General features: G+C 57.9%; 1 protein-coding gene across 1 annotated transcript in view; it reads left to right on the top strand.

Annotated features, from left to right (window-relative positions):
- The first annotated feature begins 3,599 nt into the window (after positions 1 to 3,599).
- CACNA1I (calcium voltage-gated channel subunit alpha1 I) overlaps positions 3,600 to 26,873 on the top strand; it is a 97,328-nt gene continuing 74,054 nt past the window's right edge. The window contains 3 exon segments of the mRNA XM_034643687.1: positions 3,600 to 3,832; positions 24,698 to 24,809; positions 26,524 to 26,657. Coding sequence (XP_034499578.1) covers positions 3,600 to 3,832; positions 24,698 to 24,809; positions 26,524 to 26,657 — 479 coding nt within the window.

The raw sequence follows: 26,873 nt of genomic DNA on the forward strand, positions 1-26,873 counted from the left end.
GGTGGTCTCACTCATGTTTGGACATCTACCTTCATGGGTCTTAGAGAGCCTTCCCATCCATGTCATGTGGGGCCCACTGACACAGGCAGGAAGAGGGCTGAACTTTATGGAGAGAAAGGCTGAGGCTCCAAGAGGCTGGTGGAGTCAGGAGTGGGGGGGGCGTGTTTCAGACACAGCAGGGTTCTGATCCCGTGCCTGCACTTGCTCACGGAGGCCAAGTGGCACCCCCCCACCCCGCCCCGGGAATACTTAGAGGGAGGAGGCTCAGAGTGTGAGGCAACTCAAACTCTGGGGCCAGAGGGACCTGAGTTTGAATCCATCAATGCTGTCACCTAAAGCCAGTCCTCTCATCTCTGTGAGGCTCCATCTGCAGACAGGTTGGAGCCCGGGGGGGCCCTGCTGCCAACCCCTCAAGAGCTTCCAGCCATAGGCAGCGGGGCAGCTGGGGACAGAAGCAGGGCTTCAGGCACAGGGCAGAGGGGATTGGGACCATAGGGAGCAGGTGAGAGGGTGGCACCCTGAGTGGGCACTGGGGGAGCAGGTGAGAGGGTGGAGGCTGGGTGGGCACTGGGGGAGCAAGTGAGGCTGGGTGGGCACTAGGGGAGCAGGTGAGAGGCTGGGTGGGCACTGGGGGAGCAGGTGAAAGGGTGGAGGCTGGGTGGGCACTGGGGGAGCAGGTGAGAGGCTGGGTGGGCACTGGGGAGCAGGTCAGAGGGTGGAGGCCGGATGGGCATGGGGAGTGGATTGGGGGTGGTGGCCTTGTCAGTGGTGGTCTTTAGGAATCCCATAGTGAGGCGGGAGAGGTGTGAGGACAAAGGACTACAACAGTGTGACAGCCTTAAACAGGGCCAAGTGAGGCAAAAAGCAAGTTAGGACAGAGTGGGCGGAGCTGAGAGTGAGGAGAGGGAAGGTCATGGTTCTAGAGGCCACGGCCCCTCTTTGCACCCATGTGGTGGCAGGAAGGGTTTGGTGGTGCTGGATGGGGTGGTATCGGGGCCAATGCAGGGCCGGCTTTTCTGCCTCCAAAATATTTCTCAAATCCACCCCTTTCCTCCCCTCTCCCCCAGTATCCCAGGCCAGGCCAGCCCATCCTTCCCGGCTCCTTTTGGCCCTCCGTGCCCCACCCCTGCCCCTCCACTCACTCTCCCTTCAGCCCTCAGAGGGAGACCGGAGCTCAGCACTCCCTGCATCGAACCTTCCTGTGGCCTCCTGTTGGACTTGGAGTAAAGTGCAAACCCCTTCCATGGGCTCACAGCGGGAGATGGCCAAACACCCCCCTGCACCCCTCCCTACCCTCCGCCGGCACACTGGCCTCATTTCTCTTCCGCATAGGCACCGAGCTCGTTCAGGCCTCCCCGTCACTGCACATGCTGTGCCTTCTGCCTGGAGTGCTCGTCCTGCAGAGCTCACGTGGCTGGGGCTTTCTGCTTCCTCGTTTATCTTCGGGGTCTCTTTCCTTCGACAAGGTGCCTTCCCGCCTTTCTCCCTCGTGTGTTTCCTTCCCAGCACATGTTATTAACTTCTTCAACAAATATTTGCTGAGCACCTCGCGTGTCGCAGGCACTGTTCTAGGCACGGTGGGGGGCGGTTTACGAAGCGGACCACAGTCCCTGCTCTCCTACAGCCTTCTTTCAGGTTGGGCAGACAGGCGCGAAATCATAAAGATATAAATACATAAATTATACGGTATGTTTGGTGGTGATAAGGGCTCTGGAACCCAGAGGGAGAGAAATTAATTGACTCGCGTGTCTCTCTCCCTCGCTGGAGCGTCAGCTGATAGGAGGCCGGTGCCAAGTCTGCCTTATTCACGGGCGTGGCTGCAGCGCCGGCCCAGTGCCTGCACTCAGTAGGTGCACAGCAGCCAGTTCCTGGACAAATGAGTGCGTCGTCAGGCCTGGGGGAACAGGGCGTGGGAGAAGGAGGAAAGGGTGTTCCAGGGAGAGGGGACCGTGTGAGTACACTTCTGGAGAAGTCAGCCCGTGCTCCAGGGCCTGAGGAGGTCCGGCGTGGCAGAGCAAGGGGCCGGCAGAGGCACGGTGGGCGCAGAGGCTGGCCCTGCGGGGGGCAGGCCGGGAGCCACCCCAGGGGGGATGTTTTTCAGCCCAGGGGTTGACACGTGGTAGGCCGAGTCATCTGCAAGCTTATGTAAGGCCCATGGCTGTTTTTCTGGAACTCAGAGCAAAGCCTGGAGCTTGGGAGAAAACTCTGCCTCCTTGACCAGCCGGGTAAAGTGGCAGGAGGTGCCAGCTCCCGCCTGTTGCCCCTGGGAGCCAGAGGAATGTCCAACCGCATCAGCTCTGGGCAGCTCAGCAGCTGCGGGCAGCAGTCCGCTGAGCATCCGGAGGTTAGGTTCCGTCTCCAACTCCCATTGCCCAGCCGGGTCCTGTCAGGGTCCTAGGGCCCGGGAGACCCCCGTGCGGGACGATTTAGGGACGGATGGGGTGGGGAGGGGGCAGGCCCTGACGAGTGGCTGTCCTTCCTTCTTTGCTGTTGGCCGGCTGTGTAGAGGGGGCTACCCGAGGCCGTGGTCAGTCGTCACTGAATCTGGAGGGCCAGTGCTGGGACTCTGGTGTCTAAGCGTGCCCTAGCCCTGGCGCGCCACTTCCTTCTCTGGGTCTGTTTCTCCGTCTGCATAGGAGCGCTCTGGGGTTGGTGGAAGCGTCAGACGAGACCGGGATGTGGAAGGCCCTCTGAGCTGAAGTCAGGAGCAGCTATGTAATTGGCAGAGCTCATTGCCAAATGAGAACGTGGGGGCCCCCTGATCACAAATGATGAAGAATTTCAAGTTGGTGACAGCCGAGCATGAAACCCAGAGCAGGGCCCTTCTGAGCGTGGAGCCCTGAGTGGCTGCACTGGTCACACTCCCAGGAAGCCAGCCCTGGTGGCGTTCTCCCTCTGCTGTCACCGGGCTGCGTTTCTGTCCTGTCCCTTCCCTTCTCTGGGCCTCAGTGTCTCCAGCTGTAAAGCAAAGAGGTTGGTCTGTAAGGTCCCTGAGTTCTCACCTTTGTGAGGTGGTGGGTGGGATCCCTGGGCTCCATTGTAGGTCTCAGCTCAGGGGTCACTGCCTCAGGGAAGCCTGCCCTGATTCCCTCCTGGCTTGCCCAGCTCCCTTGGTGTCCGGCTCCACAGGCCTCCCACCTCTCCTTGGTTAATGTCTGTCATCCTCGCGATGATGTCTGACTTTACAGTAATTTCCCTTCTTTTCTTGCAAATTTTCTTGTCTTCGATGATGTAGTCAATATACGACTGCAGTCTCATAAAAACGTAACAAAACCCAACTAATATCACAACTACATTCTAGGTGGGTTTTATTCTTCTCACTCTGTCTCCCCAAACTGAGGCTGCAAGAGTTGACCAGACTTACCCAGGACCCCTCCCTGGGAGTGGATTCCCACTCGGGTGCCTCGGGGCCCTCAGCTGTCTCCTAATCTTCGTGGCAGAGTGAGGGCGAGGGGCCGAAGGGGCCTGAGGCTGCCCTGTCTGGGCTGCGTGCCCTGCGGGGGGAAGGCGGGGTGGGGGCGCGGGTGCCCGGCAGCCCCTGCCACATGCCACCCTTCTTCCTCCCCCAGGGCTCCTTGCTCAGCGCCGACATGGCCGACATGGCCGAGAGCTCCCCGCCGCCCTGTTCCTCTGCCGCTGCCCCAGCAGCTGAGCCCGGAGTCACGGAGCAACCGGGGTCCCAGAGCCCCCCTCCCTCCCCCCCAGGCCTGGAGGAGCCCCTGGATGGAGCTGATCCTGAAGTCCCTCACCCAGACCTGGCGCCTGTTGCCTTCTTCTGTCTGCGACAGACCACCAGCCCCCGGAACTGGTGCATCAAAATGGTGTGTAACCCATATCCTTTGTGTGGGGGGCCGGGCTGCTCCCTGACGGAGCCCTGCCTGCCACCCCGTCCTCTGGTTCGGAGGCCGCACTGGTGGTGGTGGTGGTTGGCGAGCTCAGATGGGGGGTCTGGGGGAACATCGGGGCACGGAGGGCGGGGGGACGGATGAGGACCTGGCGTCCCACTGACGTGAGCATTCTGGAAGTTGTTGACGACTGTGGGGTTTGGTCCAGTGCCCGACTGACTCAGAAAGTCCTCAGGTGTGTGCCCCAGGTCTGTGCTGGGACAGGGGATGCAGGGTTAAGTTAGACCCTGTCCCAAGGCTCAGCTCCCAGGGACAGAGCCATTTGCCTGATGGTGGCCACAAGGGTGATGAGAGCCTGATGGGGACCCTGTGAGCGTGGACCCCGAGGCAGCAGTAAGCAGCCTCCGCTCGCTGCCCCTGGACTGCTGGTGTGGGCCCTGTCTCAGACCCTTCGCAAAGTCCTAGCCCAGCCCACCAGGCCACCTTACTTCTTACCAGCTGCTTCCCCTGCGTTCTTCCACAACTCAGGGCTTTCTCCCAGGCTCTTCCTTTTGAAATGCTTTTCCTTGCCTTCTTCACCTGGTATTATCTTTCATTGCATCCTTCAGATCACAGCACGTCACCCCCTCAGGGCAGCCTGCTCTGATTCCCCCTCGACCTCTCCATTTGTTGTCTCTCCCTAGCTGTGGCCTTCTGCATGTAACATCTGCCTCCTCCAGGGGCCTGTCAGGTGAGCAGGACATGGACCAAGCCTGCCTCGTTCACTGCTGGACCCCAGCCCCCCAACCCCCTGCTCCCCCGGCACAGTGCCTGATACACTGTGCGTACTCCTTCAGTGCTCACTGGGCACGTGTTGGCAGTGTCTGAGCGGAGTCCCCAGTATTGCGTGGTGGTGGAGAAGGCAGTGGGGAGGAGGGTACATCAGGAGCAAAGGCCTGGAGAGAGAGCATCCGAGGCCAGTCTGTTGTGGTTGGGGAGGAGGAGGGAGGGCCAGTGTGGGGGTGGAGGGGGAGAGGGAGGCTCGTGGGGCTGAGTGAGGAGCTGGCCCATGTTCTCAGGGCAACGGGACCAGGCGAAGTTTATAGTGGGGTGTGGTGTGGAGCGATCAGTGTTTTAGGCCTGACTGCTCGGTGCAGTGTGGAAATGGATCTCCGGCTGAGCTGGCGGCTGGGGGCCGGGGAGGAGGAGGCTTTGGGACCCAGATGTGGTGGCCCCTGGGTTTGGGGGCCTGCCAAGCAGAAGAGTCTCTGTCAGTGCTTGAGGCCACACAGGGTAGCGCCTGAGCTCAGCTCTGGACACCTGGACTACCTGGAGTGCAGGCTGGGGCGGTGAGGTGGCCCCCAGAAAGGCTGGGGAGGCAGCCATACGGAGCACTGGGCTGCTGGCCTCCCTGCTGTGGAGGGGGCTGGGTGATGACCTTAGAAACCGGATGGTCTCTGTTGGAGTGGTTGGAGTGTGGGTCTGGGTGCCCTTAGCCGAGTGGAGGGCCAAAAACCAGGTGTTCCTTCTGTAGGACCGCCCAGGTTTCAGGCATGGTTAGAGCGTCAATAACTTCGTTCACCCAGCGCTCACTGACATCAGCCCTGGAATGTGGAGGACGGAGAAACGCAGCTCGCTGGTCTGCCCTGAGGGGCTCCCAGGAGTGGGGGACGCAGGCACCATCCACGGGAACACTAGTTCTTTTTTTAAAATATTTTATTTATTTGAGAGAGAGAGGACGAGCAGGGGGAGCGACAGGCAGAGGGAGAGGGAGAAGCAGACTCCCCACTGAGCAGGGCGCCCCATGTGGGGCTTGATCCCAAGACCCTGAGATCATGACCTGAGCCGAAGGCAAATGCTTAATGGTTAAGCCACCCAGGCGCCCGAGGGACCAGTATTAATACAGTATGTTGGGGAAACCTTAGGAGCCTATAGCATGTGAGCTGGGGGTGGGCAGACCAGGGAAAGGGGGACCACGGGAGCTTTGGGCCTGTGAGGAAGAGAAAGGCTTACTGGAGGACCAGGGACACAATGGAACCGTGTCACAGGTACTTTGCCTGTGTGGGTCTAGGCTTGATTCTGGCTCTGCCATTTGGGTGCTGTTTGACCCTGGGAAAGTTACTTTACCTCCCTGAGCCTCGTATGGTCTAGACAGTCAAGACCTAGGCTGGGCTGGAGGCAGAGGCATGGCTCAGATGACCTTGGCCTGGGAGTGTGACCCAGCTCACCTTCTGACAGGCCCTGGCGCATCTGGCTGGGCAGAAGCAGCACAAAGCTGTCCCCAGTGTCTCAGAAGCCCTTGGACGGAGAGCGCATCTGAGTCCCGTCTACCATAAACTGGATCTGTGACTTTGGGCAGCTCCTTCTCTCTGAGCCTCAGTGCCTCTACCTAAAAAGAAGGATGAGATGGTCTCCTCCGGCTCTGGGAGCCTAGGGTGCTAGCCATACTTGTCCTTCCCCCGTGACCTCAGGCACTCTGGGCCCTGGTCACTGAGCAGCCTCCAGAGACCCTTCCAGGTTGCCACATTTCTGGTATGTTAGGCAAACAGTGTCCCCGGGGTCCTCTGGCCTTTGTCCTCACCATCCGTCTGGGCTCTACCCTCAGCGCATGTGGGAGGCTGGGGTTGAATGCTGCCGTGGGGCTGGCCCCCGGAGGGGAGGGAGGGGGTCCTGCTCCTGGGCCGAGCTGGGCTTGGTCCTCCTCTGTCTCAGGGAGAGCCCTGGGTCCAAGTGTGTGGAAGCCACCTGGGGGAGGAGTGCTGCCAAATTCAGCCCCCTCCTTCAGGAAGGACTCCCCAACCCTGGGAGCTGCTCAGAGCATGTGGGGCTCCCCAAGCCCCGTGACAGGCTGCTGAGGCTGGGGTGAAGGGGGCAGGTGATTCGGGTCTCTGCCTGAACTGGCTGCCCGGCTTCCAAGCTCCCTTCTGGACCAAAGAGCTGATGACTCTGGAGTGGAGAGCTTCTGAAGTGGCAGGTCTGGGACTCTCAGACTTGCAGCTTCTGTGATTTTGTCTCAGGGTTCAGAGTTTAGATGTAAGGCTCGCTGACAATGAAATTCCAAGCCTCTGTGATTCAGAGCCTGTAAAGGTCTGTGTTTCATTTTTTTAAAAATTTTATTTATTTATTTGACAGAGAGACGGCGCATGTACAAGCGGGGGGCGGGGTGGCAGGCAGAGGGAGAGGGAGAAGCAGACTCCCCACTGAGCAGGAAGCCTGATGCAGGACTTGATCCCAGGACCCTGAGATCATGACCTGAGCTGAAGGCAGACGCTTCACTGACCGAGCCGCCCAGGCGCCCCAAGTTCTGTGTGTCAAAGAGGGCGTGAGTCTAAGATTTGGCGGCCTCAGTGGTGTGTGTTTGAAAGTCCAAGGACTCGAGATTTTAGGCTTTGTGAATAGGGTGGTTCAGCGCTCAGATTTCATAGCCTGAGTCAGGCCCGTGGGAGAGAGGCCAAGGCCGGTTTCTGCCCATGCAGGCCCAGGTGACCTCGGTCGGTGTCATTAGGTGCCCTGGATCAGAGCCTTGACCGTGGCTATGCTCAGGCTGGGCTTTAGGGTCTTGGGGTGTGTGTGCGGGGTGTCTTTGATCAGGTGCTGAGGGCTCTAGGATTCTTTCCTGGCCAGAAACTTCCCTTCCCCGCCTTCTCCTTGGGAGGGAGCTCCGGGAAGGGTCTGCGCTTAACCAGGTGCTCCGCGGTGGGGACCCTCTTGGCATTTTGAGTGTGGCACCAGTTTGTGGTCCCAGCTGTCTTGAGTATTGCAGGATATTTGGTGTTCTTGGTCCCTAAATATTAGGCGGTAGTGGCCCCTCATCTTTGTGACAACCATAAATGACCTTTCCCGTCTCCAGACTCGGCACGATTCTGCTTCCCATCAAGAACCCAAAGGAATGATGGACGTGTTGGCGTCAGGGTCAGGCTGGCGGCAGCAGCTCTCAGGCCCAGCGGGGCCGGGGCCGGGGCCGGGGCCGGGGCAGGACGGCAGGGTCTGCTCAGAAAGACTGTCCTGAGCACTAGCGTCCCTGGTGCGTGAGGGGCCCTGGCTCAGAGCCAGTTGTCCTTTGAAACCTGGTGCTCCCTGACTCAGCTCCTCCCCAGCCCGGAGCTCAACCCTGAGTCGCCAAAAGGCTGCTGGGACTGAGCTGGGCGGGCTGGCCAGCGGGGTGGGAAAGGGCCCCTCCCCCAGACGTCAGCACCGCTCCCTGCAGGGCCTGGGCCTGGAGCAACGCATGCCAGCCAGGGTTTCAGCAGGGAAGTCTCCGGGTCTGAAACGTTGGGGGCATTGGTCGTCTGAAACGTTGGGGGCATTGGTCTCACTGTTTGACTCATGGGTAGGTGGCATGTGGAAAATGCTGGGGACCTGAGTCAGACAGACCCAGGGGCTCATTCTGCCTCTTATTTGCTGTGTGGGCATGGGCCAAGGTTTTTTTTTTTTTTAAGAATGTATTTATTTATCTATTTGAGAGGAAGAGAGAAAAAGAGCTCAAGCAGGGGGGAGGGGCAGAGGGAGAGGCAAAAGCAGACTCCCCGCTGAGCAGGGAGCCCGACAGACAAGCGGCTCCATCCCAGGACCCTGACTGGGATCATGACCTGAGCCCAAGGCAGGCGCCCCACCTACTGAGCCACCCAGACGCCCCCGTGGGCCAGTTTTTTAACCTGAGCCCCGTTCTCCATGCTGTCAAATGGGGGTGGTGTACCCCCTTTCAGGAGTGCAGTACCTAAGGCAAGTGTGAACGTGGAGTTCCGTAGACTAGAGACGCTGCCGCCCATGTCGTTATCACTCTGCTCACCTGTGCTCACAGGTGGACGGGGCCTCGCGGATAATAGAGCAAACGCTGTGCTCTGCTCGTGGGAGATGCAATGAGTCGTTAGGCATCAAGCCTTCAGGGGATGTTGTTTCCAGGGAAAATCAGATTCGATCTCTGTTACTTAGGGGAATTTGTGCCAGTTACACCGCTGGCCGTCACACCCTCATCCCCGCACATGTTGCCAGTCGGATGCAGGACCCTGGCAGCACGACCCATCAGCTGGAAACCTACCTATTTTCTCCCCTGGCGTCGATGTGGGAGCCCTTCTTGGGAGCCGACCCAGCTGTGTGTGGGAGAAGGGCCAGTGGTGGGCTGTATTTGCTCTGGTTTTCCCGGCTCTGTAATGGACGATTACAGGTGTTTGGAGATGACTCCTTGGAAGCACCCAGCAGTGTGTCCAGCACAGAGGAGGGGCTCGGGGTGACAGTAAGGGCTGGCACTCCTGGTGCTCAGCGCTCTGCTGCCTTGACACCCGTAGCCACCCCCAGAGGGGCTGTCACAGCCCCCTTTCACACACAGGGAAGGTGAGGCTCAGAGAGGCTGAGTAACTTCTATCCCGCGTTGCACAGCCAGGATGTAGTAGGTCTGGGATGAAAACCTCGATCTCTCTGAATCCCCAGCCTCAGCTTGTATCCAGGACACTGAGGCCACCTGCCGAGTCTGGAGAAGTGCCCGGTTCTCCACGGTCCCCCCGGGGCGGCGAGATTTGTCTGCAGTTCCAGGAGGCAGCAGGGAGGGTCTCCCTGGGTTTCAGCATCTATATCCGGCAGCCGCCTCTGTGGCCTGCCGGGGGCCATCCCCTGAGGGGCGTGCAGCCCCCTTCCCTTTGGGCTCGCTCCAGGGCCGCTGTCTCCCCCGCACCTGCCAGCGCTGAGCCAGCCCTTCTGCTGTGGGGCGAAGCAGCCATGCATGGTGGGAAGCCAGTGGGCCGTGAAGACGGCCTCTCTGCTGGGCAGGGCTGGGAGGAAGGAGACTCCAGCTGCCAGTGACCTTGGATATGTCACCCCCACACCACCCCCCGACCCTCGGTCTCCCTGTCTGCAGGATGGGAGAGTTGGACAGTGAAGGTTGGGAAGGGGCTGGTGGGGAAGCCACTTACGGCCCTCCGCGGGAAGCATCTCCGCGGTGTCTGCGGGGAACACCTGGGCGCTGTGTTCCTTGTGGGTGGGCCCCCTTGCTCTGTGCTCATGGCTGTGGTCCTGCCTCTCATCCGTCCCTCCGGCCCCCTTCTGTCTGCTTCTGCCTCCCTGCCTGACTCCGGCTCTCTGCTTGCTCTTGCTTCGAAGTCCACCTGACTGAGAACCCCTCTGACCTTGCCTGTCACTGGGTAGAATAAGGACAGGGCCCACGGTCTCATCATAGCTCAAGCCTTGTGCTGTTCATTCTGGGGGTTCAGCATGTTTGCTGGAGGTGAGTGGGCTCTTGTTCATCTCTCACCCATTCGTGAGATCATTTGACAAGATCATTCGACAGCTATGACCATTTTGTGCAAGGGAAGGTGACTCTGACTCCGTGGGAGAGACGTCAGTCTGAAACCCCTCCAGAGAAGGCACCTGTGGGACGGCGATGAGAAATGATAGTGGCCCAGGGCGCCGGCGCGGCCGGAGGGGGGTGTCTAGGAGCAGGTATCTCTGCCTTGGGGTTGGTGTTGGGAGAGGGCTCTGGTGACCCCAGCGATTGTGGCTTGCAGGAGTGTGAGTACAGACCTGCTCCTGGCTTCTTGGCCAAGAGGCCTTGGCCTTTGCTGAGCCTCTGTTTGCTCATCTGTGAGGTGGGGCCACAGCAACCCCAGGTTGGGAATGTCAGGGGGTCAAGTGACAATTCTAGGGCAAGCGCTGGCTAGACTCCTCCGATGGTTAAGTGCCAAGCAGCAGCTGTGGGCACACTGGGGCCAGTGGGGGTGCTGTGGAGAACCACCTGGGGTGGTTCAGGACAAGGGTCCTGAAGGTGGTGGTAGCTGCATCCCCAGTCTTTGACGATGGTCTGAGAAGCCTGTGGGCCTGGCTGCCAGGGAGAGAGGTGTCAGTGGTGTGTGTGTGGGGGGGTGTGCTGGCTTCTGGGGGATGGAGGGCACGATGGGTGGGCAGTGGGAGGAGGAGAAAGCCTGGGGAGCCCCAAATGTGGTGGAGGAGAAAAGGGGGGTGTCACCTGCAGGAAAACTGCTCCCATCACTCTGCTGTGCCCCATCTAGTCACTTGGGCCACCCCCCATCTCTGGCCATGCTCCCTTTCAGTCTCGCCGCACCAGTCTGGCCCTCCAGATCAAGGCCTCTAGGACCCTTCTGAGGGTTTTTAGCCATCAGGAAGCCCTGCCTTAATCTAACCTCCATCCCTCTCAGTCTGAGCCCGTTCCCTCTGCCTGGGTTGTTGGGAACATCTGAGCTTTTCCATCTCCTTCTGTCTAAACAGCCGGCTCCTGGGATCTCACCCCAAATGCCCACTGACAAGGTGGGCATGCCCTCCCTTCCCTGCACAGCGAACAGAGCACCCACCGGGGGCCTGGAGTTGTGCGACGTGGCAGTCACCCCTGTGGACCCAGTCTCTCCTCCCCCCCCTCACCTTCCTCCTCAGGGCCTCCTGGGGCTCCCTTGAGTGGAAGGGGTTTGTCACCCACAGAGTGCTGTGTGCCCAGGAGGGGGCGTTGTCTCCCTCCCTGCCTGCCTCCTTTCATTTGTTTACTCATTCTTTCCTCACTCAAACACCTCCCATGGCTCCCTGTCACCCCCAGAATAGTCTCACTTGGCCTGGATTTGGGTCTCCCTGGGCTGTCCTCCAGCCACCTTCCTGCTCTTTCCCTTCATTTTTTTTTTTTTAAAGATTTTATTTATTTTGTTCGACAGAGATAGAGACAGCCAGCGAGAGAGGGAACACAAGCAGGGGGAGTGGGAGAGGAAGAAGCAGGCTCCCAGCGTAGGAGCCTGATGTGGCTCGATCCCATAATGTCGGGATCACGCCCTGAGCCGAAGGCAGACGCTTAACCGCTGTGCCACCCAGGCGCCCCATGCTCTTTCCCTTCATGCTTCCTGTTTCCTGACACGCCTTCCTTCCCTGCCGTGGCTTCTGCTGGGTCTGCGCCCCAGATGCCCTCTCCCCGCCTCCACGGCTGCAGATCCCACCGGCCCCCCAGGCCCAGCTGCCTGGCCTCCACCTGCAGGAAGTGTTCTTGGATGCCCAGCTTCTTCCTCTCTTGACTCTGCAGCTCTTTACCCTACAACTTTCTCCCTGGCTTAGGGGAGTGGTTGGTGGCTGGCTTTGTCTCCTCCATCCAGGGGAGGCCCCAGAGGTCATGGCCTGGGGCTCTCACTGTTTACTCTGTGGCCCAGCCTGGGCCTGGCGCTGATGGGCTCCTGCCTCGCTTTCCAGTTCATTCACTACTTCCCTGCCTGCCATGGCCTCTCAGATTCTCTTAGCACCTTCTGTGAGGGGGCAGGCCGGGATTTTGCGAACCCCCATTCTACAGCTGGGGAGACTGAGGCCCAGGAAGGGAGCATGTCTTGCCCAGGGACACATGTTGAGATCAGAAAGCCAGGGCAGACTAGGGCCCCGCATTCTAGACTCTGAGGCTGGGGCTGTACCTACCTGGCCTGCTCATGGCTGAGGGAGGAGCTCTTGAGGGGAGGGTATCCCCTCCTCCTTCGGGCCGGGGCTAACGGGAATGCCCAGATGGGTGGCCAGTGTTGCTAGAAGCAGCAGCACATGTCTGGGAAATTGTTTCCCCCCCACTGGTGTAGAGAAGGTTTTTTTTCTCAGAGGTAAAGGTCAGCATCAAGCTGTGCCCTAGGGATGCTTCTGGCGACCAGAGTGGTGGTCGCACTCTCGACGGGTCAGCAAGGTGGGCCGGACAGCCAGTTGGAGGAGTCTGGCTGGGCCAGAGATGGCCTGACCCTCAGGGGGAACCTCTGGCAGCATCCCATGGAGATTTCTGTGCAAAGAGAGCTATGGGTGAAGAAGCTTCCCCTGATCCAATCTGGGGGCATTGGTGAAAGCCTGCCTGGAGGAGGGGGCATCTGGCCTGGGTCTTGATGCATGAGTAGGAGTTTCCCAGAGCACAGTTGAGGGACAGTGTTGCAGGCAGAGAGAACAGTATAGAGAAGAGTGAGTTCAGTGTGGCTGGAACAGGGTGAGGTACGTGCTGGAGAGCAGGTGTCAGATGTCAGCTTAGACTTGTTCTTGACCTTGCCGGCACTGGGGAGCCATTGGTGGGTATCCAGCAGGGATGGGATATGAGTAAATTCATTTGTTAGAATGGGCACTCCTGGAGCAGAATGGAGGATGCTTGAGGGAAAGAGAGGCCTGGACACCAAGCAGGAGACTTCTGAAGCAAACGTGGATTGGTGATTGTTGATGGATGATTGATGGATTGATTCAGCAAGCATTTACTGAAGCCCAGCTTCACAACTGTTCTGCACTTGAGTGGAGGTGGCCTCGGGCTGTTTAGCCGCGTTGGGTGGAGCCTCGGACTACCAGGCCCGGATCCTCAGTGGTGACTCTGAGGAGCCCCTAGCCTGACGGGAGAGGCACAGCACGACCCACATCATACTCCTATGAAGCAAAGTGGGCTATAGGCTGGGCAGAGGGACCCTTGGTGGGGCCGTGGCCACCAGGAGGGGAGAGTGGTCAGTCTGTCCTGACTGGGGATGCCGCAGGACCCTTCTGATGAAGAAGGAGGCCCCCAAGCCAGGGCAGGAGAGTGTCTGATGGGCGAGTAGAGGGAGGGGATGGCATCCCTGCTGAGGAAAGTGCTTCCTCAAGGGCTCTGGAGTCACCCAGGATGCTTTTAGCAGCCTGGTGTGTGGGCTGGGAGAGGAACGGGGTGGGAGCTGAGCAGGGAAGGTCATTTGGGGTCCAGATTTGGAGGACAAAGGGGGAGACTGCACTGGGAGGGCACTGGCGTTCGCTGAAGACCACCTGTGTGTTGCGAGCATTCCACCTTCCCCGCAGCTCAGACGGCTCTAGGAAGCCCCAGACAGGTGGAGTGTTCCTCCAGGGCTGGGGTGGCCGAGGGGGCTTGGGCGGGAGCCCAGGGCGGGCGTGGGCAGCCCTGTGAGACCGGACGGCAAGGCTAGTTGTAATTGAGAGTGAGCAGGAGAATTAGAAAGAGGGCTGGCTGGCTAATGAAGTGTCAGCCCCCTCCTGGGGCCTTTAAAACATGATTGGGTTTTTATTCGTCCATCCAGCCCAGGCTTCGGTGTCTGTGTCAGAAGCCAGCTTCGACCCGCCACCTCCCTCGGACCGCCTCGCCATCCTGTTGGGAGACAAACGGCCCCGTTTGTTTCTCTCTGAGAGAAATCGATCCATCTTTTTAATCAGACAGAATGTCTTCCTGCTAATCTCTCTCCAGCTCTCCCATGGGGCTGCTCTCCACACTTCTGGCCCCGTCTGCCCTGCGGAGCTGTGCTCTGGTCTCCCCCTTTTCTCCCCAAGTTCAAATCCCGACACTGGCGCTTCCTGCTGTGTGATGCTGAGCAGATAGCTTGACCTCTCTGCGCTGCAGTTTCTATCTGTCTCAGAAAGCAGGAGGAAAAGACTCGGCTGACTACGAGGTGCTGTAGGAATGTGAGGGCTTGGGGTGCTGGCAGGGAGGGTGCCCAAGGTCTGCACCTGGCTTCCCCCAGAGAGTGGCAAGAGAGGCTCTCAGCTGCACCCCTACATCGAATGAGGAGATGATTGGGGTTGACTGTCCCCCAGGGTCCAGTCTGGGCTCTGCCAAGTGCAAGCTCCGTGACCTCAGGCAGGTCGGTCCTCCTCTCTCGGTGTCAGTTTCCTCATCTATAAAATTGTGGGGTACGGGAGGTTAGGCTGTCAGTGATTTTCAGTTGGGATGATTTTGCCCATAGATTTGGCCATGTCTGGAGGCATTCTTGGTTGTCACAACTTGGGGAGAGTGTGTTAGAAGTTTCTAGTGGATAAAGGCCAAATGTCCTACAATGCACGGGACAGCTTCCTGCAACAAAGAATTATCAGGTCCTAAATGTCAATAGTGCCAAGGCCAAAAACCCCTGGCCCAGGGGGTTCCTGGGATCTCCTGAAGCTCTGAAAGTGTGGGCACAGCATGGGGCCCAGGGCCTTGGGGCGAGGAGGGTGGAGACTGAGAGGGGGAATCTCTGAAGGAGGAAGAGAGGACAGTGCTGAGTCCCAAACTGAAGGCTTCCTGTGGTCATATAAAGTTGGGTTTGAATCTAGGAGCTGCCATTTACTAGAGTGTCATATTTCCGACCACCTTCCCGTACACCCACCTGTCCATCTCCCCCACTCACCGATCCGTCTGTCCATCCATCCATCCATCCATCCATCCATCCATCCATCTTTCCATCTCTTCATCCATTCATCTGCCCATTGACCCATCATCCATCTCTCTAACCTTTACATTCATGCGTTCATTTCCCCCTTCCCGATCATCCACCCATTCAATCATCCATAGACCCAAGGCCCCGCCCCCACGCTCCTATCCATCCATCCATCAACCCATCCACTCATCCGTCCATTCGCTTGTTTGGCAGATACTTGTTGATCAACACACCTGCCCCCATCTCTCATCCACCCTGCCACCTGTTCAGTGTCCAGTCAAGCCCTCTTCTTGTACTATTTACACGGCTTTTTGTACCCGACTTGTTCTCTTCACCTTCTAGACTGTGAGTTCCTTGAGGACAGGCTCCATGTTCCATTAATGCCTGTCTCTTCTTAGGCCTTGGCCCTCAGCTCTGCACATAGTGTGCAAAAAAGCTTTCGGTGAAGTGCATCCTAGCAAGTAAGGTTGGACGTGGAGGTTGTGTGCACAGAGATGAGGCCGACCAAAAGCACTTACACAGAGAGCCTTCAGTGTCAAGCCAAGCAGTTTGGAAATTCTCCGGAAGGCAGTGGGGAGCCACGGAAGTTGCTTCTGGAGGAACCCTCTGGTTGTGCCTGGAGGTTTTCTCAGAGGAAGCAAGGCTTGAGGAGGAAGGAGGCTGTTTCAGAGGTGGGGGTGAGGGAGTACAGACTGCCTGGGCGGAGATGCAGATTTGTGGATGGAAGGGAGAGATTTAGGTGGTGAAGTGGACAGGTCTCTGAGCGGGACGAGGGGACGAGAGGGGGGGAGCCTCTGGAGGTTTCTCATCGGACAACTTCCAGCATTGGTGGGCGGTTGGGGACACCATTCATTGGGGGTGGGACATGCAGAGAACTTGGTGACCTGGGGAGAATACGACCTACCCCATTATGATGAATTTGAGGTTCCCAGAGACATCCTAGGGAGTGTCTGTGTTGCTCGGCAGTGAGTGGGCCTGGGGCTGGGACAGATTCTGGACCTGGTCAGCTCGCCCACCACCATCTTGGTGCAGTTGGGGCCATGGAGCGGAGAGGGGAGACCAGAGGGTGGGAAGCCTGCGTTTGAGGGACTGAGCCAAGAAGTAGGAGGAGGACTTACCCAGGGCCTGTGCTGTCCCTGGGGCCCAAGGGGGAAAGAGTTTCTAGAATAAGGATCTTTGCCTGGGGTTCGTGAACTTGGAGGGGGACAAGTTGCACATTTGTTTTCACTGGTGTCTGAGTGAAACTGAGCATTTCTTTCGATCGTGAACAGAGGTGACAAACCACGGTGTGATTAGTGGCAGCTGCTGGGACTCACTAGTAGCGATGACCTGTGACACCGCGGTGGTCGTGCAGCTCGTCGCTGCTCTGCAGTCGCACACACCAGACCTGCCACTGGCTCTGGCTCTTCATCGTGTTGATAATGAATCTCGTGTGGTGTCCATCCCAAGTTTGTGTGTGTGTGTCTTTTTAATGTTTTGACAACTATTTTAACATAACTGGCTTCCTGCCTTTCTAATTCGAGGCATTAGAAATATGTATGCATTAAAAATGTGATTCTGAGAAGGGGCTCATGAACTCTCCCAGGGGGTGCGGAGAAGCCTCGGAACTGCGTTTGTAGGAGAGTGGGCTGGCCGTGCCCGGGGCGGCTGGCCAGATGGGCGAGGAGGAGGGTGCGCATGCGTGATAGCACGTGCAGGTGCCCGAAGGGCCGTGGTGCTCCGTGGGAGTGCATCTGTGCACCCGAGCTCGTGTGTGGTCACTGGCAGGCGGGGAGACGGGTGATGGAGGACAGGCCCCCAGGAGACCGAGGGAGAATGTCATCACCCTCTGTCCGTGTCTCCACCAAGTGTCTGCCTGTGGGTGTTGGAGGGCAGGATCTGTATCTTCTCCATGTGGGGTTCCCAGAGCCACTGTGGGCCAGACAGAGGGGGTCTCGGTGAGGGGGTGCCGAATAAAACAATAGCGAGTGATGGATGTTAAAAGGGAGAAGAGGGGGCTTCAGGGTGGGAAGGGAGGCTGCAAATCCATCCAGCACAGAAATCCCTCCTTAGGCTCCTTGATACCTCCAGGTGATGGAGACCTCACTCCTTTCGGAGGCTGCTGTGCTGCTGAGCACAGGTAGGGCTCTGGGCACAGAGGGATGGATACCCTCTGCCCTGGGACAGCACAGCCTGGTTGGTGGTGAGAAGCCAGGACACACCACACTCAGTTTGATAGCTGATATAAGGGGGGGGGACATCCAAGACATTGTCAGGGCCCGGGGGAGGCATCTGTACCCCCTGCCTAAGACTCCAGGAGGGTTTCCAGCAGGCACACCTTCTTGGGGGGTGGGCTGTTGAGGCTGGGTCAACCCGCAGACGGTGGGACCCTGGTCCCCAACAGTCTGCCTTGCCCTCCCCTTTTCTTCAGCAGGGGCTGAAGCCTACTTGGCTGGAGTTCCCATCCCATGGACAATCCGCCCTGGGTTTTTTTCCAAGCTGGCAGCCCCTGTTCCCTCACCTCCCCCACTCCGGCTGTCTGCACTGGGCACCGAGGCCTACTGGGCATCTGGGAATCAGAGACTTTGGCCAAATTCAAAGAGTTCTCAAATTAAGGGGCCTCTAAGAAGTGAGATTGGGGGCAGGGACTGGGAAGGAAGGGAGCACTCACTCCCTCGTCTCGCCCCTGTAAGGGTTCTCAGCCCACCAAGACTCTAGCCTAAAGGCAGAACCAGTCCAGCCCAGGGAGGGCTGTGTGTCATGTAAGGAGCTCCCCACTGCTGGAGGCATGTAAGCAGAGAGGCCTAGGACCATCTACCCAGCAAGTCTGTCCACTTTAGGAGCAGCTTTCTGTCCCAGCTCAACCAGCGTGTGACCTTGGGCAAGAATCTGGACCTTCATTTTTGTATCTGTAAAGTGGGTGTAATAACATCTGCGTTGCCTATCTCCTGAGGTTGCTATGGGCATGGGAGGAATGAATCTTTTTTTTTAAAGAGAGGGGGAGAGAGAGATTGGGGGAGGGGCAGAGGGAGAGGGTGGGAGAAAGTCCCAAGCAGTCTCCGTGCCCAGCGAGGAGCCCGACGGGGGTCTCACAACTTTGAGATCATGACCTGAGCTGAAATTGAGAGTCGGATGCTTAACCGACTGAATCACCCAGGCGCTCTGGAAGGAACAGATCCTTAAATAAACAGGAGATAGGATGGTGTGAGGTTCAAACCCCTCACTAGTTGTGGCCTCAGCACGTCAGTCACACTCTCCCTTAAAGGGCTGTGATGAAGGTTGACTCGGCGAGGGGTGGGGTCTGTGACAGTGACCATCCAGCAGGTGCTTGTGTGGCTTTAATTGTTGCATTTTATTTTTCCTTAGAGCAGTTACCTTTCATCATTTTCTGTGGTCCCCAACTCGGGGCTTGAACTCATGACTGAGGTCAAGAGTCGGAAGCCTAACCGACTCAGCCACCCCGGCGCCCCTGTGTTGCCCTGTTTATTGAGGTTAGGAGTACTGGCAGTAGCGCTCGCAAGTCTTTGTGTCCAGCTCAAGGCGTTTTCCCATATAAATACACTCCAGTGACCGAACTCAGGCTGGCAAGAACATCTCCGAAAGATGGAGAGCGCCCCGGAAGCTCCCTGGTCCCCCACCCCCGATGGGTGCTCCCCGAAGTCGCCGCTGCTCTGAGCTCTTTCCCTGTCAGGTTTGCCTGATTTTTCACTTTATAGAGTTGGATTCACACACTCTTTGCTCTCGGGTGTCCAGCTTCTGTCACCCAGCGTCGTGCCTGTGAGCTCCGTCTCTGCTGTCCTGTGTGTCAGTGCTTTGCACTTTGTCATTGCTGGGGATGTGCCACCCAGCGGACATGCCGCCAGCCTTCTCAGCCTCGGCCCTGCTGGCCTGTGGGGTGGGTAGTTCTTCGTGATGGGGCTGTCCTGTGCCTTGTGGGATGTTTGGCAGCGGCCCTCGTCTCCACCCACTGGATGCCAGTGCCCTACCTCCCCGTCCTGGGGCAATCAAAAATGTCTCTAGACAGGGCCACATGTCCCCTGGGGGTCAGAATCATCCCTACATGGAATCTGCTGCCCGATGCGTCCTCCCAGTGATGCACACTGGGGTTGTTCCCAGGTTGGGGCCGTTATGAACAACACATTCTGGCACAGGTCTTTTTTGTGGACTTCTGTCAGAATTTCTCCAGGGTAGGCACCCAGGAGTGGCCTGGCTGGCTCCTAACAGGGGCCTCTGTTTCGCTTTAATAGATGCCAAGCAGCTTTCCAGAGTGGCTTTTGCTCATAAAGACAAGTCAAATGAGTACGCTGATGAATTAGTGGATGGATATACTCTTTGAAGCCGAGGGTCTAGGGTATAGTTCACATTCAGAATGGTAGCCGCACATCATAGCTGGGTGCTAGGCCAAGGACGTGCTCTAGGTACCGCCAGGGCAGGAGTAAGCCTGGTTCATCTCAGAGCCCTGATGTACAGGCCAGGTATACAACAGGAGCTCCGTGGATGCCTGTGGACCTGGCCTTGTAGAGGCCTTCCTAAGAACTGGGATCTGGAACCTCAGGCCCCAGCCTTTGAAGACTGGAGGCCTGAGCTCCTTCCTGGGGCTCGCTGAGGACCAGTAAGGGAAGGACCCCCATGTCGGGGCTGGCTCACTTTCCCTGCCTCTCTGGTCCAGGAGGATGCAGCTTCCAGCCCTTTCTTCCACTTGATTTATTTAGACAACTGAGGTGCACCCTGGGAAATGGATCAGATTTCAGATTTGACAAAAATAAAAACAAATTTGGCTGCCTCAGCCAAACCCAGCACTCCTGCCCCCACTCCCCCTCCCAGAGCCCTCCGAATTACAGAAACTGTGACTGTCATCTGGGCCTTCAGCATGGAGGGTGGTGGTCACCATGGTAACCGTGCTGGCCTCTGGCTCTGGCTCCTGGAGAGGAGGCTGCCCCCAGGGGCCTGCTGGGGCGTCAGGCACTCAGGCACGGTCCCTCCATCCGGTCACTCTTTTCTCTGGGAAGTGGCAGGTTTGAGGAGGCCCTTGACCTGGTTGGCTTCCCAGGTGACCCTGTCCTTCCAGTTTTCAAGACAGCAGCTGGGACGTGGCGTGGAGTGACGACTGTGGTTCAGCCGGACTTCTTACTGCCTGGGGGTCTTGAGACCAGCACCCTCCCCTTGCGGGCTTCCCCTCCCATTAGCTCCTCCTGGTGGGGTAGTCCCTCCTCCCAGCCACGCAGGGTTGTCGTCTTTCCTGACTCCCAGCCAGCGGTGACCCCTGCCCAATCAGGAGGAGACGTATGTGGGCAAGAAGGAAAAAGCAAATATTCCACGGAGCACATGCCAGTCGAGGGCCTTTCGTGTTCCAGGCTCTGTGCCTGGGGGCGGCATGGCACGTGGCTGGGAACATGGGATTAGGAGTCAGCAGGGGGCAGATTCAAATCCTGCCGCTGTCATATAACAGCTGTGTGACCCAACGTGGCTGTGGCTGGAGCCCTTGGAGCCCCAGCTCCTTCTCAGCTTCCTTATCTGTCAGATGGGGAAAATGGTAGCACCTGCCAGTTTTGGGGGACTTTGCTGAAGTTCGGGGGGCCGCTCTGCATTGCCAGGCCTGAGCTTCTTGATTCTTTTGAAAAGGCTATTAGTGAAGATTCGGCCCTTGGGGGGCGGACAGGGGTCCGAAGGGCTGTGGTAACATCTCTTCTTCTTTGTTCAAGGTCATACTAGGGAGTCGGCAGGTAACGCGAGCAGGGGATTTCAGTTCTCTGCTGGTGAGGTGGCTTCCCCCCTGCGCCACCCGCCCCCCCAAAAGCCAAAGAATGGGAGACCCTGGGCCCCGTTACAGGAGAGGCTGACAAAGAGAGGGCTTTCCCTGCTGCCCAGCCCGTGACGAGCCCTGGTCCCGAGCCCACTGCTACACAGGCTCTGTGTTCTGCGGGGTCTGGGCTCCGACCCTCATGGGCTTGCCGCAGGGTTTAAATGAGATAGTATGAGCTGTGGGATTGGAAAGCTCCTTGGCAAACAGACATTCGAGAGCACTTGAGAAATGTTTGCCGTTGTTCCCACAGCCACTGCTGCTAACCTGGGGCCTGGCACACAGCAGACGCTCAGTGTATGCTCTTCGCTTCGCTGCTTGGCTGTGAGGCCCCGAGGACCACGGGAGGCAACGCCAGCAGAGCCGGGGGACGCGGTGGGGGCTGGCCTCCTGGGGCTGAGCCTCGTTCTGGGGCCGGGGGTGGGGTGGTAATGTGTTGGGGGGTGGCTCTGCAGCCCCCAACAACCCTTTGTTTCTTTCTTCCCCAGCTGGGTGGGTGTCTGGGAAGGTTTTGTCTGCCAAGGAAGCTCGGTTGGGTCACCATTGATCTGTTCCCCCATCCCCGTTCCTCCGAGGTGCCCGTGGCTGTCCGTCTTGGGTCGGACCCCGAGGCCGTGCTAAACAAGCAGAGCATGGACCTTCAGGGAAACACGGGGTGTTTGGTGTCTGTCTGAAATCCAGCCATGGCTCAGGGACCCCGTGCGGGGGAGTCTGTTGTCCAAGGGTCCCTTCTGCTCCTGGCTCCCTGTGTTGCAAGGAAGGCTCTCTGTCCCTCTGTTCCCCAGCTGCGCGGTGGGGGATTGGATTAGTTGCTTCCTGAGGACCTTGGTGGGTTTGTTCTGTGACGGAGGTCACTCTGGCAGGAGTGAGGGTCTGGCCAATGAAGCAGGCAAGGTGATGGGGTCCCTGCTGCACAGGCTCAGCGCCAGGCAGGTGGCTTTGAGCCTCGCCGTGAGAGGCAGTGGGAGCCACTGAAGACGCTGCCCTCGTGGAACGAGCACTCAAGTCTTGGCCTGCCTTGTTGCCTAGAAATTCTTACTGCCCTCTTGGGGCCTCCATCCTCCCTCAGATGGTCCCAGAACCCCGGAGTTATGCCTGACTGTGCTCTTAGAGTTCCTCACTGCTTATGACTAATGGTGGAAACATTAGGCAGTGGGCCAGGCCATGGACTTACGCAGCCTGGAGACCTTGACTCCCTCTGACAGTCCTCCTTCCCCACACTGTGTGGTCTGGTTCGGCTTCAAGGAGGGCTGATGCCTTTGATCCCTGAGCCAGTGGGGAGTATGTCAGGAGCTGTGGGCAGCAATGCCAGCTCTGGTCTGACTTCTGAGACTCACGGGCTCTTGGAAAGGGCCCAGGCTCTGCCATCTGGGATTTCCCCGAGTGCCTCGGGGCAGGGCTGGGACTGTCCACCTCTGAGTGTCTGAAGTTGAGCAATCTAGAGGTGAAAGCCACTCCATCTGCCTCCTCGAGGGACTCAGTGCCGTGGGCGACGTCAGAAGCAGCACTACACAGTGGCTCTGGGCACCACTGAGTCAGGTCCTTTGGGCTGCTTACTGGCTGTGTGACCTTGGGCAAGTCACTCCAGCTCTCCAGGCCTGTTTGCCCATCTGCCCCCAGTGAGCTGTGATGAGAGCCAGGGCCATGTCCCTAGGGACTTGGCACACAGTAGTCATGGTTACTGCCAAGTTCATTCCTGTGGTACAAGCTAGACCATGTGGGTAGGGAGCACTTCCAGGGAGGAGGCTGAGCCACCACCTTGTGAATGGGGAAAGGTGCTTCAAGGGAAGTTTCAAGAAGAAGGGACAAATGAACTGGGATGTGAAGGATGAGTAGGAGTTTGCCTGGTAGAGACAGTAGAAGGAAGTGCATGCAAAGGGTATGCTTGGGGACAGCAGGAAGTTTAGAGCATGCCAAGGCCAGTGGGTGGGAGATAAGTCCAGAAGAATTCATTGAGCTAAGAGTGTAGGCAGCCTTGGGTGTCCGGCTCAGCACGGTGGAGGTGCCATGGAAGGTTTCTGAACAGGGGAAAGGCATAATCAGAGCTGCGTTTCAGGCAGATTAATCTGGCAGTGGCCACATGGCTTGGGGGCAAGCAAAACAGGCTCTGGTTCTGAATCTCACCTCTGTCCTTTTCCAGTTGGTGACCTTGGGCAAATCAGGTTCCCCTTCGTGTCTCAGTCTCCTCATTTCTCGGTGGGACTTAGAACAGCATTCTGAGAATTAACTGAGGTGACGCTTGCAAAGTGCTCGGATGGTACTGGGCACACAGCACTTGCCTGGTGATTACGTGGGGGCAGATTGGAGGGGCAGAGACCGGAGCAGGAGGCTGGGGGCTGCTGTGCAGGGTCCAGGTGAGAGACACTGGGGATGGTCTGAGGCCTCGGGGGAGGGAGGTGGAAGTCACAGCAGAGATAGGCCATGCATCATGGAGGAGAGCACTGGCCTTGGAGTCCAGCAGGCCCGGTGTAAAGGTCAGCTCTGGTACTTCCCAGCTGTGTGACCTAGGTGAGACCCTTTGTTTCTCTGAGCCTCTTTTTTCTCATCTGTATAATGGGCCTGCTGACTTCCATCACTCAGGGCCCCGGTGAGGAAGAAGTGGGGGTTTCCGGCTCCTGGGAGATACCTGCTAAGTGCACTTTGAACTTGAAGCTGGCAGGGAGGGCAGAGGGAGCAGAGGAGGCAGCTGGGAGGAGAGAAAACATGGCAGGCAAGGGGAAAAGCAAGGGGGGTGGGGGATGTTCACTGGTAATTAGAACGCTTGAACTTCAAAAAAGTTAATTAATGACGAAGCTGCTACTCAGAGCAGTGTTCAGGCTAGAAGGGGGCCCTGGCAGAGACTGCAGTTAATTACAGGCTGTGGCGGGAGAGTGGTGGTGGGGTGGGAGTGGGGGGGGGGTAGGAAGGAGCAGGGCTGGGCGAGGAGGGTCTGAAGGAGAGGTAGGAAGGAAGGCAGCATCCCAAGGTGAGCAAGGGCCCGGAGATGATAGGGAGGCTGTTGCCAGGGAAACCAGGTCCCACGAGGCAAGAAGAGGTGTTCACCCCCAGTGGGTGGGGTCTGGCGTGTGGCTCCGTCCCAGCTTACAGCAAGGGGCCAGGGTTTTCGTTTGGAGACAAACGAGAATCACTGGGTGTCAGAGTGGGCAGGACCCATAGAGATTTACTTATTCATGCAACAGACATTGACTGAGCTCCTACTAGATGCCTGCCACTGTTAGAGGTATGAATGCAAAACCCCTGTCCCCTTGGAATGGAGGTTCTAGCTGTGGACAAAGACGATGAGCATGTCAACAGGACAACTTCAGACACAGAAGTGCTTCAGAGGCCCTGCCTAAAGCTGGTGGCTGCAGGAGACTTTCTGCCTGGCTAGGCCTGTGGAGGCTGAGTTCCATCCCTCTTGGTGTGGAGGCCGGGAGGGCCTAGGCTCAGATATTCCAGAATCTGGGGATGAGTTCTAACCCCGGCCACGGAAGAGGAGGGAAGGACAGAGGTGTCCAGCCCATCCCAGCCACACTGCACAGGCCCTCTGCCAGCTCCAGTTCCAGGCCTGGGGCAGACATGGAGGAGGCATAGGTCAGGGGAGGGGAGACGTGGTCAGAGAAGGGAGGCAATGACAGACAGAGGGGTGGACAGGCAGGGATAGTCCAGAGATGGCCAGTCAGCTGGGCCTCTGTGGACTTCTCCCTTTCTGGCTCCAAAGGGAACACTCAGGCTGGGGCAAGGAAATGGGGGAGGGGTCCTTGCAAGCAGTGGATTGGAAGGATTTGGGTTCGCTGGTGACTCTGGCCCTGGCAGCCATGTCTGTTGTGAGGTTGATAGGCTGGTCTTTGGTCTCCAAGGTCTTTGAAAACTTGGGCATATACCCACTCAGGGGAGGTATCTGGGAGGGAATGGGGTGTATGCCTGTGTTTGTGGTGGGTGGGGTATAATATTCCAGGGTGCATTCAGCCCTCCCTTGGCTACAGTCTTCCCGACTGTTTTGTCCTTGACTCGGTGTGCACATGGTTTGAATGTGTCAGCATGCTGGTGATCCTGCTGAACTGCGTGACACTTGGCATGTACCAGCCCTGCGACGACATGGACTGCCTGTCCGACCGCTGCAAGATCCTGCAGGTGAGGCGGCCTGCCCTGCCTGGCTTGCTATGCCCCGCCCATGCGGCCCCGCCCACAGCCATACCCCGCCCTCCATGCCTCGCCCTGCCCGTCATACCCCGCCCTTCCTGCCGCATCCCTCCCACTCGCCCCTGTCCCGCCCTGCCAGACATACCCCGCCCACCCACCTTACGGGGCCACGCTCGCCTTGGCCTGTTCTAGTTCAACTGGCTGTCCCGTTCATCACTCCCAGCTGGTCTTACCCATTCCCCTTCTTGATTCTCTCTCCCCTCCATCTCCTCTACATTTTGGAGGCTCTGCCCTAGTCCAGGCCCCCATCTATCCCCACCAAGTGCCTCCCCAAGCCTTTTCCTGCTCTCCTCAAACCCAGACTGACCATACTGCCCCATGCCAGCGGAGTGCCAATGACCCTGATACCCTTCTGCCCAGAGCCTGCCCTTAGCTCCCTGGTGCTCTTGGAATAAAGCCCCAGCTCTGTAACTTGCTGTCAGCTCTGGTCAGGAGCCAACCTCCTGTATCTCTCCTGATTTCATCTCCCAGGTCCAGGTGGGGGCCTAACCTTGGGTACCTGACGTGACGCCATGCAGCACTTGTCTAGCCCTAGTGCAGGGCGTTAGGGTTATACCCATTTTCCAGATGTGTATAAACATCCTCACCCCATGTCCTGTCCCTGGGCAAGCCACATTCTTCCTGGGAGGAGTTGCCCTCTCCCTCCTATGTTCCCACAGGACTTAGCAGTTCTGAGCAGCCCCTGAGCAGCCCAGGATCTCAGAACCCCCTGGGGCACTTGTTAAAGATCCAGACTTGCCCCATCTCAAACCTGGAGAATCAGAATCTCTGGCGTGGTGGGTCTTGGGTCTGAGAGGGTGACAAGCTCCTCATCCAGCCTCAGGCCCCTGGGAGGAGTGAGAAATGATTAGCCTCAGTGGGTACCAGGCTGGCTTCCCAACTGGGTGGTGAGTTCATCAGGGACTCCTCTCTATGTTGCTGACACCCAGCCTCTGTCCCGGCACACAGGAAGTGGGCCCATTGATTCTGGAAAGAGGAATTCCACCCAGGCCCTGTCCTCAGGAAATATCTACTCACCTGAGCCCATGCTTAGGGACACATGTGGGACCTCCTTTCTAAACAGAGGAAGGCAGCCCCGAAACCTGCCTGAAGGGGTGTCAGGTCTGTTTTGAGAAACCTCCTTCCAAGTGGGCTTTGGAATCAGATAGACCTGAATGTCAGTTCTGGTTCTGCCACTTACCTTCTGTGTGACCTGGGGCAAGTCGCTTGACCTCTCTGAGTCCGTTTCCTCCCCTAAAATGGGGCTATCCATGGGGTTGCTGTGAGAATTAGGGAAAAGAATGCAGGTCGGATATGGATATCTAGCCCAGTGCTTGGCCATTGTTATTAGGGAGAGCCCTTTGCCCTGCCCCCATCCGGGTCTCTTGTCAGTAGGCCTGACTTTTGGGAACAAAAGAGTGGGCTGTTTGACCTTGGGCATGTTCATTCCCCTTTCTGGGCCTCTGTCTCCTCATTTATGAAACGACTCCATTGGACCAGGATCTCTGAGGTTCTCTTCCTGCCCAAGGGGAGATGTTTCCAGGTCTTTTCCAGGTCCCTTGTGTCCATGCCTTCATCCCCACCCCACACTGTGGCTCAGAGCCTGAGGTCCTGCTCCAGAGCCTCATCCTGTCCCTTGCTTCTTGCCTTCCTCCTGCCCCTGAAGGTCTTTGATGACTTCATCTTCGTCTTCTTTGCCATGGAGATGGTGCTCAAGATGGTGGCCCTGGGCATTTTTGGCAAGAAGTGCTACCTTGGGGACACATGGAACCGACTGGATTTCTTCATTGTCATGGCAGGGTAAGTAGTGCACATCCGACTGGTCTTAGCCTCTGGGGCACACCAGGCATAATTTAATTAATCTGTGGGGTTCTTGGTGATAACAATGAAGCTGCATTGGGTGGGGCCTTCCTGGACCCCTGGGGTGGGAGGAATGATGGCCCTTTGCTGAATGGCCCCGACAGACAAACTTCCTCCCCTCTCTGGTAAGATGCGTGTCCTCCTGCACTGTCAGCT

The sequence above is a fragment of the Ailuropoda melanoleuca genome, chromosome 15 (assembly GCF_002007445.2).
Source record: "Ailuropoda melanoleuca isolate Jingjing chromosome 15, ASM200744v2, whole genome shotgun sequence".
Taxonomy (NCBI): Eukaryota; Metazoa; Chordata; class Mammalia; order Carnivora; family Ursidae; genus Ailuropoda; species Ailuropoda melanoleuca.